Raw genomic sequence first — 13,982 nt, forward strand, 5'->3', positions numbered from 1 at the left:
CGGCCGCAGTAGTGGAATTGCTCTGATTGACTACAACGGGACCGATTTTGCTCCGGCGTTCGTGTCGGAGCGGAGCGGAGCGGAGGTAGTGGAATTTGGGGGTAAGGGTGTTAAAGTAAGGTTTCACAGAGTGACCAGCAGAGGGCGACACAGTGCAGTACTTAACTGCTCATGCACACAGCTTTTTCAGGAACTCTTATCCTACCCTTACTTACTTTGACAAATAAGGTAAAAAAGGGCCTCCGTTGTACCTGATGGAAGACTTCGTTGACAAAGTTGACATTCTCTCTGGTGGACAGCAGAATGGAATGCACCATGTCGTAGACATGCTTGTGCTCCTCCTCAATGCAGCACAGGCTGGAATCACTCTGCCGTCGGTCAGACAGCGTGCTGCTGTTGGAGTGGCTCTTTTCCGTGTCCCCTGGTGGCCCGTTTGTATCCCCTTCAGATGCCTTATCTTTCTCCTTCTCCTGGCTGCTACCGCCTGCGGTGACAGTCTGAAAACGAGGCAGAGTTGGAGAGGACTCAGTAGACCAGTGTTCACCACAAGGGGGACACCTCATTATTAACTCATTCACTGCCATTGAATATTAAAGTCATCATTTTAAATCCAACCGTTCGCTGCAAATGACGACTTTAGTCAGTTTTTTTTACTGTGTGGGCGTCGGACGAGCCCCCGCACCGTGAGAACAAACATCTCAGCTCTGAAGCCGATCTTCATCCGCATACGTCACACGCCACGTGACCAGGAAGCAGAAAATCCGTGTGTTAGGAGATCGTTTTGGGTCGCCGCTGTACAAAAAGTGAGACGCGAACCGGAAAAGCTTCTGCCGATCACAATTCAACAACGGATTATGAAAGAACGGATAAAGCTCGAAATACGCGGATTCTTCCTGATGTAAGAGGTGAGTCTCCTCTTTGTTTTGGTGGTTTTGGCGTCAACATCATCCTAGCGCACAACGTTCTGTCACTCTTAAAAGAACTTTAAAAACGCTGAGAAACGCTGGCTGCGAAGGGCTTTACCGATCAGGAAATGGATGGCAGTGAATGAGTTAAACATGATTTCAATTTCTATGTAATTTGTCACTAATTGCAATGAAAACTGCTTTCTTTTAAATATATACAAACACATTATTTTTCTATGATATTTACATAAAGAAATATGCAATTATTATTTCTTTTTTTCAAAAAACACTGTTCTTCAGTGACATCACTAGGATGCACTGTAAAAATATTGGTCCAGAAATATCTTCCACACGTTATGATGCATTTACGCTCACCTGGATGAGTTTGGGAATGACCTCCGTGCCGTTCTTGGTGCTCTGCGCTGCAGCAGCACTGCTGATGTACTTCTTCTCCAGGAAGAAAGAGACCAGCCAGGTGATGAAGGCCACTCTAGGAGCCAGGTACTGGTCCCTAGTGCAGAAAGTGCTCTCATTGTTCCGTGTCACTGGCACGTACAAGGGTTTTGGTCTGTGATGGGGAAGGTCTAAGGAGAAAGACGCCAGATGAATTTTCATGCTTGCCATTGGTTTTTATTTCCACACAAAAAAAGACATTTTTCCAGGATACTTTTTTTCTCTGTCTCTTAAAGAAATCAACTTCTATACATTCCTTTCAAGAAATATTTTCTAGAGATTTAAAGCTACAGCAGCTTACTTTACTTTACAACCTAAACGTTTATCTTTAAAATATAAATATGACCAGATTTTGTGGTTTGGTGTTTATTTGCCCTTTTCTTTTAGTGTGACCATAAATAAAACGATTTAAAAAAATAAAACTTCAAAAATGTGCCACAGACAAACAAGTATAGGCTTTTAAAAAATAGGAGAATAGAGCCGAGTTATCTTACCTAACAAAGGCTTGTAGAGGTTTGTGAGCTTGCTGAAGGAGGGGAATAGATGTGGAAGGTAGTACTTCTTAACGAGGCTGAAGAGAAACCGGAAGCCTGTGTCGGGATTTTCCTTATTTCTCCACTCTAAACTGGAGGCCTGGTAAAAGCACAGAACAAGGTTTCAGTCACACTTGCAGTGATAATTTATCATCTGAGACATACAAATCTGAAAATTTGTTCAGGAAATACAGATTTTGGAGGTTTTGCATGTATGAATATTAAGAAGGTAACCTGTGGTTACTTGGGCCAGCTCTTCGGGGGAATACTAAGGCGTTCCCTGGCCAGCCGTGAGACATAGTGCCTCCAGCGTGTCCTGGGTCTCCATCTAGGTCTCCTTCTGGTTGGACGTGCCCGGTAAACCTCACCAGGGAGGCGTCCAGGAGACAACCTGACCAGATGCTCGAGCCACCTCAATTGGCTCCTCTCGATGAGGAGGAGCAGAGGGTCTACTCCGAGCCCCTCCTGGATGACTGAGCTTCTCACCCTATCTCTAAGATTGCCCAGACATCCTGTGGAAAAAACTCATTTCGGCCACTTGTATTCGCAATCTCATTATTTCAGTCACTACCCAAAGCTCGTGACCATAGGTGAGGGTTGGAACATAGATCATAGCCTTCCGGCTCAGCTCTCTCTTCACTACGACCACAGATCAGTACAACGCCTGCATCACTGCAGCAGCACCAATCCGCCTGTCGATCTCGTGTTCCATCTTTCCCTCACTCGTGAACAAGACCCCGAGATACAACTCCTCCACTCGGGACCTCATCCCCGACCCGGAGAAGGCATTCTACCCTTTTCCGACTCAACACCATGGTCTCTGAATTAAAGGAGCTGATTCCCTTTCCGCTGCTTCACCCTCGGCTGTGAACCGCTCCAATGAGAGTCGGAGATCACGTTCTGAGGAAGCCAACAGAACCACATCATCTGCGAAAATTGGAGACTCAATCCTCAGGCCACCAAAACAGATACCCTCAACACCATGTTCAGTGAACATGGCGCCCTTGATCGGCTGCGTGTCTGCTCGGCTCCCGACCTTTTTTGTTTTTCTTTTCTATTTTATGGTTTCCTCGATATATAGTGTTCATTCTCTGCTGGCGTATGATCGGGACTTCCTGCTCTCGATCCGGTCTGGAATGGACAACCTCCAGTATTCTACTGCGGGACCCGCTTTTCCACTGCCGCTGGAGACTGACGCTAACCTAATTTTAGGGCCCCATGCGTTCCCACCGCCGCTGGAGTCTGATATTAGCCAAGCCTTCAGGCTTGTGATGCCTGTTGGTTTGCCGCTGCCTCGGAGACCGTGGAGAAGGAAACGGGGGAAGCGAGGCGGCTTCTTCGTTCAGCTCCGAAGGATCCGGCGCGGCGAGGCCATATCGGAGTGCTGCTCCGTGACTGTGATGTGGCGGATCCAGCGTCATCTCAACTGTGTTGGGCCGATCTCGCTGCTACCGGGAGCACGGTGTACGTCTTCTGAAATCGGTGGTCCACACTTTTATCACCTCAAGGCTGGATTACTCTAACTCCTGCTTATATGGCATCAGTAAAGCAGCTCTTTCTAGACTTCAGCTGGTCCAGAATTCAGTAGCTAGGTTGCTGACTGGAGCTGACAGAAGACAACACATTTCTCCAATTCTGAAATCTCTCCACTGGTTGCCCGTGCAGTTCAGGATAAACTTCAAAATTATGCTTCTGACTTACAAATCCTTGAACCATCAAGCTCCTCCATATCTGTGTGAACTTGTCCATTACTACAACCCGCCGCGTGCTCTCAGGTCTGAAGATAAGCTCCTCCTAGCTGTTCCAAATGCACGTTTAAAAAGCCGTGGAGAAAGGCTTTCTCTGTCTGTGCACCGAAGCTGTGGAACACATTACCACTGCTAGTGAGGCAAGCACCAACAGCTAGCATTTTTAAATCGCGCCTGAAAACTCACTACTTCAACCTAGCGTATACAACATAATTATGACCTCACTGACATCTGCACTGTTTATAAATGGACTCCACAATTATCGACTTCCGTATTATTGAGGTTCTTTGTAAAATGTTTTTTCCTATTTTTATTTCATCCTGTGTCTTATTGATTTTTAGCTGTTATTTTTGGGAATTTTGTTGTATTTCCTTTTTATCTTTTATCTGTGTTCGACATGTTTATATAACGCCTGTTTAATTAACCAACATTTTTAGTGTACAGCGCCTTGTTTGGTTGTAATGCCTTGTGAATGCGCTTTATAAATAAAATTGGATTGGATTGGATTGGATTGGACACCTTGGCTGCACCTAGAAACTCTGTCCATAAAGGTTATGAACAGAATCGGTGACAAAGTGCAGTCTTGGCGGAGTCCAACTCTCACTGGAAACGAGCCCGACTTACTTTTGGCAATGTAGACATAACTCTGGCACCGGTCGTATAAGGACCTAACAGCCCTTATCAGAGGGCTAGGTACCCCATACTCCCAAGCCAGAATAACCCCAACGTACGGGCACCAAGACGGTGGGCAACTAATATGGCCGCCCCTGCTTGGCGCCTCTCAGTAGATGCAACTCCAGAGTGGTAGAGCCCCTCTCAAGGGCTGATTGGTGCTGCAGCAGTAGCTCAGGTGGTAGAGCGGGTTGCCTCATGATCGGAAGGTCATGGGTTCGATTCCAGCTCCCACCAGGGGTATTCTGCTGTTGTGTCCTTGGGCAAGACACTTCACCCAACTTGCCTATGTTGGTGGTGGTCAGAGGGGCCGACGGCACCAAATGGCAGCCTCGCCTCTGTCAGACCGCCCCAGGGTGGCTGTGGCTACAAAGTAGCTTGCCATCACTAGCAGTGTGTGAATGTGAGTGTGTGAAAGCGTCTTTGAGTATCCTAAACAAGTGCTATATAAGTTTGATGATTTTTATTATTATTAAGGAAACTGGTTCCAGAGCCAGAGCCATGCGTCGAGGTGAGTCCGACTATATCTAGTTGGAACTTCTCAACCTAGCAAACCAACTCATGCTCTTTCCCAACCAGAGAGGTGACATTCCACGTATCGAGGGCCAGCTTCTGTAGCCCAGGATCAGACCGCCAAGGTCTCCGCCTTCGACTACCACCCATCACACATTGCACCTGACCCCTTTGGCCTCTCCCACAAGTGTCGAGCCCATGGGAAGGGGAACCCACATTTCCTCTTGGGGCTGTGTCCGGCCAGGCTCAACGGGTGAAAGCTTGGCCACCAGGCGCTCGTTGACGTGCCCCACCTTCAGGCCTGGTTCCAGAGGGCGGGCCCCAGTGACTCGCGTCCAGGCAAAGGAACACTGCTTCCAATTGTATTTTTCATCATAAGGGTTCTTTGGGCTGCACTTTGTCTGATTCCTCACTTAGGACCTGTTTGCCATGGGTGACCCCACCAGAGGCACAAAGCTTCAGACAACTTAGCTCCTAGGATCATTGGGAAACTCAAACCCCTCCACAGTAAGGTAGCAGCCCAGCGAGGGGTGTAAGTCATCTTGTTTGACGTAATTAAAGCTTGAAATTATGAATAATTAGGTGCGTATCCTTTTGAATGACAGGTAGCAGATGAGCCAGTGCTAGCAGCTTGCTTCCTGCTTGATCTAAGGAAGGCATCCGCCTCAGCCTCACAATGAAAATGTTACACACTGGAAGGCAGAGGGAAGCAGAGTTGTTCAACTGCGGTTTTCGAGCTAAAATCGTCCTCAAATCTTCGTTAGCTTTGGTTAGCTCAATTAGCTTGTAGCTACATTGGCTCAGAATTTGATGGGGCTCAATCATCTTCCCTCACCCTCACAACTCTGCTCTCAGCTCCCCTTTTGTATTTTCCGTGAATGACGAGACGCCTGACATGGCCAAGATGTGGGGATGGGAACCGCCCACTGGGCTATAATTCAGATTCAATTCAATTTTATTTACATAGTGCCAAATCACGACAAGAGTCATCTCAAGGCACTTCACATAATAAACATTCCAAATCAAATCTTCAGACTAATTACCTGTACAACCATATACTTGAGCAGTGTTTCAAGGATGTAGCAGGTCAGGTCATCTGCAGTTTTCTCTCCCACCACAGCTGGAACCAGTGGGGTAATTTCCTCAGGAACCACCTTGGCTGCTCGGTTTAAAAAATATACATCAAAAGGAAACAAATTACCACCAAGGATAAACTACAAACACTAAACTGTTATTGTAAATGCTTCACACAGGTGTGTGTGTGTGTGTGTGTGTGTGTGTGTGTGTGTGTGTGTGTGTGTGTGTGTTTAGGTCTCTTCTCACCATCCGGGGGGTTAGAAAATGGATTGTAAATGATTGTGTCAAGAGTGCACGGTCCTCTGGAAGAGGGAACAGCAGGGAATCCTGGAATTAGACAGGCGAAGATGAGGAACTGCTCCTCAGCACAGTTGTCCCTTAGGGCCTGCAGCCAGAGCAGGAAGAGACGAATTCCCTCACAGCGGATCTGTGTGGAAGAAAAAGTTGGATTAATGTGGTAAATTTACATGGAAATATGTTTGAGGTGATGTTATGGTCCACAGTAACGATGGAGTCATACACATGGGCAAAAACCAGAGTTCTGCAACAAAACACTTACCTTGAATGAATTTCCAGTGTGTAGAAGTTTTTTTAGGATAGACCCTAGAAGAAAAAAGTGCATTAGGAACTCTAGCTGAATAAAAATGATAGAATTCCTTCAAACGACAAACAAAACCAAACAAACAGCAAAAATTTCAATCTCCAAATCAAATTTGATGATCACGACACACCAATGAGTAAAGTAGCGTGGCTTCACTATTTCGGAACACCAGTTGGTTAAAAATGTGCTAAACCAGATTTAATATGGTTCCATGACAATTCTAATATTACATTACAGGACGCTTAACTCATTCACTGCCAATGATTAAAGTCGTCATTTTAAATCCAACTGCTCACCGCCATTTTTTTTAACAGGGTATCTGCAGGTTTAAGGGAGCCAATTTTAAGACTTTTTAAGACCTTTTTTTAAGGCCACTTTGACCAAATTTAAGCAATTTGTTTTTTAAATTAAATTTAAGCTATAATTTCCAGCTATTGCCTGGAACCGGTTTCCAACCACGTCGCGAACGTGGGACTTGCCATCCAGTTACTATTAAGCTTGCAATTCCCCATGGCGCAAGCTCCCACTAGCTTAACCAGCTAATGTGCTCATCTAAAAATAGCCCCCTTTCACAACCAACTGAATGTGTACGGTTCCGCTTACGCCAATATCATACACAAAAAATGCTGAACACTAACTAGAAATTCACAAAATTTTATAGAAATAAAAGAATCTTGTTTATTGGGTCTTTGGTAATTTAAGACCTTTGGAAACTCTATTTAAGGATTATTTGTCATTTTTAAGGCCTTAAATTTGCAAAAGCAAATTTAAGACTTTTCAAGGACCCGCAGATACCCTGTTTAACTGTGTGGGCATCGGATCAAGCCCCAGCACAGTGAGAACAAGCATCCCAGCTCTAAAGCGGATTTTCATTCACGTCACATGATCAGGAAGCAGAAACTCCATGTGTTAGGAGACTGTTTTGGACCATTGCTGTAAAAAACGTGAGGAGTAAACCGGAAAAGATTCTGCCGATCACAATTCAACTACGGATTATGAAAGAACGGATAACGCTGGAAACGTGCGGACTCTTCCTGATGTAAGAGGTGAGTCTACTCTTTGTTTTGTTAGTTTTGGCGTTGACATCATTGTAGCGTGCAACGTTCTGTGACTCTTAAAAAAACTGTGAAAACGTTGAAAAAAGCTGGCAGCGTCAGGAAAAGGCCGGCAGTGAATGAGTTAAGGTTCTTTATATATATTGTAATTTGAAAATACCACAATAATCTCCAAGGTAAACAGCAGGGATGTAAATAACTTTGATACATTGAAATATCACCATATTCCCTGTTATGATACTTAATCAACATTTAAAAGCAGTGTACCAATGTTTCAGTCAGAATTTAAAGCTGGAAACGCAAATTTGGAAACAAACTTTTGTTTGTCCATGGTTCTCGACCGGAAAAGGGTGGCTTGCCAACTCCGGGTCGGGAGAGAGGTCCTACCTCAAGTGGAGGAGTTTAAGTATCTTGGGGTCTTGTTCACGAGTGAGGGTAGGAGGGATCGGGAGATCGACAGGCGGATTGGTTCAGCGTCTGCATCACTCCAGGGGCCCCCGGGTCGACCCAGGACACGTTGGAGAGGTTACATCTCCAATCTGGTCCGAGAACGCCTTGGGGTCCTGCCGGAGGAGCTGGTGGAGGTGGCCGGGGAGAGGACGGTCTGGAGCTCCTTAATTGGGATACTGCCCCCGCGACCCGACCCGGATAAGCGGAAGAAGACGACAACGACTTTTGTTTTCATGCCTCTTAAAGCTCTAACATCGCATAGTTATAAATATATTGTGGAGGTAAAAAATAAATTGTAATAATTAATAAAGTGGTTCTCTCTCGTGTGTCTAAAAACGTCCACCAGCAACACGCTTCAGACCATCTGGTTGTCGGTCTCGCTGAACCGCCACACTTCCCTGGGTCTTCCACTCATTACACACTCACACAGAACACAGTGGGGTGAGAGGTTCGCCACTCAATAAACCAAAGGAGAAACAGCCGGCTGCTACCACTTCAGCTTCAGGACAAACTACCAAAAACGAAAAACACCTTTTGGAGTCACGGACAACAAAAGATGTTTGGACCTAGAAAATTGTGACTGGTGTTTAGCGCTATCTCGCTGGTTTCCGGTTCTGGCAGAAGCGTCTCAGGGACGATAGACGAGGGGAGGGGCGAGTGTTCTGTGACCGTGTTTGTGTTCAAAACCTAGCTTGTTCTGTATATTCAGCACGTTTTCGCAATAAGATGAGATTAGTTTTGGAAGCGCCTGGCCTGAGTTTTACGATTAAAATCTGTTAAAAATAGTAAATATCGTCTGACATTTAGTGTCGCAATTTATCATATCATATTATATCGATTGATTCTTGTCGATACACACCTCTAGAAAATAAGATTGCTTCACACTGTTGATAAGAAAAGGAGCACAAACAAAAATAATGCCTTAAAATAATGAGAAAATTGTCTCATCAATCATTTAATCTACATTTCTCCAACGTGTCGGACCTGCTTCTGCATTTTCTGTCCAATCTTCAACCAGCTGGAGCTCCAACAGAGTCAATACGTGAGATCACTCACGCTTTTCAGACTTCTCACACTGCCCAATGACGCCGTTGATGTCACTTACTGCTCTCTAACATGCTCCCGCTGGTGCACTGCATTCTTGAAGGGCCAGTTCTTTTCTGGTCACAAAGGAATTCATTTTAAAAGTACAGCAAAGCTAACGCGTTTGTGAGTTGATGAACATGTTTTTCCTCAGAATGTCGGTTTAAATGGCTCGTGAAAAACATCTGTGACCTTGCAATCTTCTGCTTGAACAGGACAAAACAACCCAGTCATTAATGTCATTCCAGCAACTGGAGGAATGTGTCACTGGTTTCAAGGCTGTAACGGAATAGGGTGTAAAATGTGGAAAAATAAATATAAGTCTTGGCTCAAGTGTATAAATAACTACTTCTTGACCTGTGACACATGGAGCTGATGAGGAGAAAAGAAAATTGTGAGTGCAGCTGTAAACCTATCAAGATTTTATGTTTAGTGTTAAACCGAGTGGAGAATTTGTTTGGGGCACTCACCCGGAGTGGAGTCCTGATATTTGAAATTATAAGCTTTCAGAAAGGGCCAGTCTGCAGCGGCGATCTAAACCTGAAAGTCTGACGAACTCCAGCTAGAACTGGGCTTATTGCTTCCTGTAGAGCTTTTATGTTTTGGGGCAACACCAATATTGCGCTAGCGTAATCCAATTACAAATTAGCATTTGAAATGAAATGCTAATTGGCATTTCCCATTTACATCCTCTTCTAAGACTAATTATTTTCCTCCTCATTAACAAAGACGTGGACATGGTTGTTTTCTTTGTCCTTGCATGTCTCTCTAAGGCAGTGGTTCCCAAATTTATTTAGCCGCGCACCCCCTTCTATGTCCCGACCATGTCGACGGACCCCCCCAGCCCCCACATCAGGGCATGGCTATATATATATATATATATATATATATATATATATATATATATATATACACACACACACACACACACACACAATAAGTCAAGTCAAGCCAAGTCAAGCTAAACAGACAGGGTAAAAAAATATGATCGACCTGTTTCCCCATCACCTTCATTTTTTAAATAGTAATTAATAAACATTCAATACCATTACAATTTCCTTTGATTTAATTCTAAATAAATATTTAGAGTGCCCAGGTAGCACATAAACAATGCAATTTAACAGTTTTCTTAAAGTAGGAATGTTTAACCTGTGCGGCCACCAGAGCGCTCTCCTTCCTTCTGCTCTGCGTAAACCTGAGCTGATCACCTACTTGTGCGTAATCAAATGTCTATAGGGGAAAATATGGAAAAGCTATAGCCATGAGGTTCACTTTTGCTTCAGACCGACTTATTGCTGTTTTATGGTGTGGCTGAATCTGCGATCCGCTACCACGCGGACTGGAATAACGCTGCAGTAACATCAGTTGTAGTCAGGTTCTGAGTCACTGGCTGGAGCGGACCCGACTTTAATACGTCATCCCAAAATAGAAGCTAATATCTTAATTTGACCTGGAATGAAAAAGTTATAAAACCTCTTAAAAGTTTTTATCACAAAGGAGGCAGCGCTCATTTCTGCCTTCAGTCTGACGGTGTGCCGGAGTTTGCACAGCGTGCGTGCTTATTGAATCTGTGTGTGTGTGTGTGTGTATGTGTGTGTGTGCGCGCGCGGCACAGCTCCATGAGCCGCTCAAGTCACAGCATCTCGTTATTGGCGCTATTTAAATCCCATGTTAAAAAATTACTTCTGCCCAGCCCAGATGTGCTCACATGTGCAGCCGTGAGCCGTGGTTCCGCTGGAACACGTCTGACCTCTGACAGATGCACTCTGAACTTCAGATCTTCAGCGCGCTGTTAATAGCCTGAATGGGAATCATTCCTTGATTTATTTTGTTACATCCACAATGTTCTGTGTGTGAGGTTTACACTGTCAGAACACCTGCATGAGACAGGGTGTTAATTACAATCTGCCAGAATGACTCACCACCTTCAGATTCCTCCAACATCGTTAAAAATGATCAAATACGGAACATATCGGCGTGCGCAGGCCAGAGTGCTGAAGCTCGGCGCATTGTTATTATGAAGCTAGGGCACATGCGGAGGACACACACACACACGCGCGCGCGCAAAAATATACTTGTTTTCAATTACATTCATTGGGCCCACTTACTTTTTCTTAGGCCCACCCACAAATGAGTTTCTGGCTACGCTAATGGTGACATCTGACAGACTTCTCTGAGCTCCGCAGCCATTACACTTTTCACCTCGCGCACCCCCTAGCGGCAGCTCGCGCGCACCACACTTTGGGAATCCCTGCTCTAAGGTTATGGAAACTCGGAGAAGAAAATCAAAGGCAGTGCAGAAGCCTGTAGGTGTTAAAATGCATAATAGTTAGCAGGAAGTTAGTGTAAAGAATGTTACAAGTACATACCTATACTGTGAAACTGCCATCTGTTGTAGATTTTCTCTGGCAGAAGCTGAAGTATTTTCTGATGACGACAAATAGAAAAAGTTGTGGTTACATTTTTTAAAAGATTAATTCAAGAAAACGTGCAGCAAGCAGTAGAGGGGTTAGGTTACATATTAAATATTTATTTTGTTGACAGTTTAAAACATAACTTCATTGTTAAGAGAAACAAACTCAAGCAGCTGATTCTGAATAGTAGAAAATGACTCGTAACCACCGCCCAAACGAAAACATAGCATCATCCATTTTCTTAATATGATCTAAAAAAAAGGCGATAACTGACTTTGTTCTTAAGTAGAATTATTTGACCAAAGGGACATTTCCTCCTGAAGTGACTTCACTTTGAAAGCGAAACCTTGGACTCCGAAGAGCAATCACCACCTCAGCGGTAACCGCGTTTTAACTCAATTAGAGAACCCTAACCTTTCAGCAGGCTATCATTATCCCCAGGTCCCTCTGGAGAGATGGATAAAGGTCTAAAGGGATGGCACATGTGTGCAACTGTGCACCGCTTGCTCAATGATCCAGTTCACCGTGAGCAGCTAAAGCCCCCAGTAACTCAATTTCAATCAAAGCCTAATCACTGACCCAACGAGACTTTATGAACGTAATGCAGAGATCAAGTCAGTCTTTCAATGCACCATAGATGCAGCTCTGACCCACTCAACCAGAGAAGCAACGCTGGTCCGCATAATAAAAAGCCCGGCTGCTCCGGTGAGTGAGGAGAAGCAGACGAGGAGAAGATACGGTGCAAAAAAAAACGTGCAGGTCGAATCAAAAACTAAAGTTGGAAAATGAAACGGGAATTTAAAAGCTTGATTCTGTCTGAACAAACAAATAGTTCCTACTCTTTCATATTTTACCATGATCTATTTGGAATCTCAGAAGCCTTCCCATGTTGAGTGTTTCTCACCATCCCCCCTTTCTGCCCTTTGAGGCATCCATCACTTTTAAAAGGCACAAGATGACAATCTGAGTTGTTCAACTTCTCTCTGATCCGCTGTCATGATTGATATGCATGTACAGACATGTGGCTGCACCTCCGTATTGATCCCACCAGGGATTATTCCAGCTCAGTAAAGACGCTGTACAGGCCTCCTTTACTCTGTCTCCCTGGGACAGCACAGACATTATGCAAGGCAGCGGCACAGCAGGGTAACCTTCTTAAGCCTTTCATTGCGTGTGAATTTGTTTGTGAGGGTGTGTGCAGACACAATGACATTATCTCCTCTCTCAGAACACCGAGAAAGGACAGTAGAAAAGAGATGGACAGGCTAACTCAGAAACACTCCCTGTGGAGAGGGAACGGCGGCACCGACAATGAGGAACTTACTGGCTGACATGAACTGAATGCAGAGACTGCTGGGCTAGGGTTTGGAGGAGTTACTCTAATCTGGAGTCGTACTCCAGCATAGAGATGGGGGCATTACTGTCGTACAACTGCAGCCTTAACACATTTACATGATCCGCACTTAGGTTTCCAGTGGCGGAGCCGGAACATGACACAGAATATAGGTGGTCCACAAGGGCTTCTCGCTGGCAGCAACCGACAAGCAGTGCTCTGAGAAAAGGAAAATACACCACGATATATACATATGGGCAACAAATCTAAAATGTATATGTAACCGGATTACAGGATACAATAAGATAATTAAAAGAAAAAATAAACAAATGGGCCAATAATTAGGTTCGGGGAGAATTGGAGGTTGTTTAAGAATGACTGGAGTCACGGGTATAGCATGAAACGGTTTATATACTAAATTTTAATAATAATGGGAAATATAACACATAAAGATAACACACAAAAACAGATGAAAACAATCGACAATAGTAAAATGGTCGGTATGAGATTTGATCATATGAGTCACAAGTCAGCCGGCGTCAAGTCAAATCCCCACGCTTGGGGTGAAAGTCAGAGTCCGGTGGTGCGATTTTTTCCTACCGCACCGTTGAGATTGTTCACAGAAGAGAGCAGTCTGCTCTTCAGTTACTTGAGATGTCCTGGTTCGTTCAGTGGTTAAGGCTCGCCATCTCCCTCGTCAGGAAGAAATCCAGTTCTCGTTCCAAGTGAGTGATCATAGGAGTCGGGATCAAACCCAAGGAAAAAAAAAAACCCAGCCTGTAAACAACAGGACTGTTAGCGAGTTGGCATCGACCCTTCTCGTCACATCACAGCATAAAGTCTTACAGACTTAAACAAATGCTTCACTCTATTGGCATAGCCAATCATGTTTGGGTTCACAGTTCAACTAACATAACATCAATTTGATTGTCTATTAAAATAATTCTCAGTAGCTCTGGAAATATAATTACATATGACAACAATTGTTCAGCTCAATAGGCTCAGTTAGATTCTATTACTCTACACTATTCAACAAGAAATACATTCATGACAACAAGGATACATTTAGTTGTGTTTCTATACAGCATTGTGACACCTTGTATATCTGTAACACAATAAATAAATAAATAAATAAATAAATAAAT

At 44.3% G+C, this 13,982-nt stretch overlaps 1 protein-coding gene across 7 annotated transcripts in view; it reads right to left on the bottom strand.

Moving 5' to 3' along the window:
* Window positions 1-13,982, bottom strand: part of ralgapa2 (Ral GTPase activating protein catalytic subunit alpha 2) — a 126,731-nt gene that overhangs the window by 72,215 nt on the left and 40,534 nt on the right. For all 7 annotated transcript variants that reach the window (XM_054741500.2, XM_054741503.2, XM_070546715.1 and 4 more), the window contains exons 4-10: window positions 11,460-11,517; window positions 6,461-6,504; window positions 6,148-6,328; window positions 5,868-5,983; window positions 1,853-1,991; window positions 1,281-1,489; window positions 252-497 (exon numbers count right to left, since the gene is read on the bottom strand). In XM_054741500.2, the coding sequence (XP_054597475.2) occupies window positions 252-497; window positions 1,281-1,489; window positions 1,853-1,991; window positions 5,868-5,983; window positions 6,148-6,328; window positions 6,461-6,504; window positions 11,460-11,517 (993 nt within the window). The remainder of the gene's footprint in view (window positions 1-251; window positions 498-1,280; window positions 1,490-1,852; window positions 1,992-5,867; window positions 5,984-6,147; window positions 6,329-6,460; window positions 6,505-11,459; window positions 11,518-13,982) is intronic.

This window comes from Nothobranchius furzeri, chromosome 18 (assembly GCF_043380555.1).
Source record: "Nothobranchius furzeri strain GRZ-AD chromosome 18, NfurGRZ-RIMD1, whole genome shotgun sequence".
In the NCBI taxonomy this organism is placed as follows: Eukaryota; Metazoa; Chordata; class Actinopteri; order Cyprinodontiformes; family Nothobranchiidae; genus Nothobranchius; species Nothobranchius furzeri.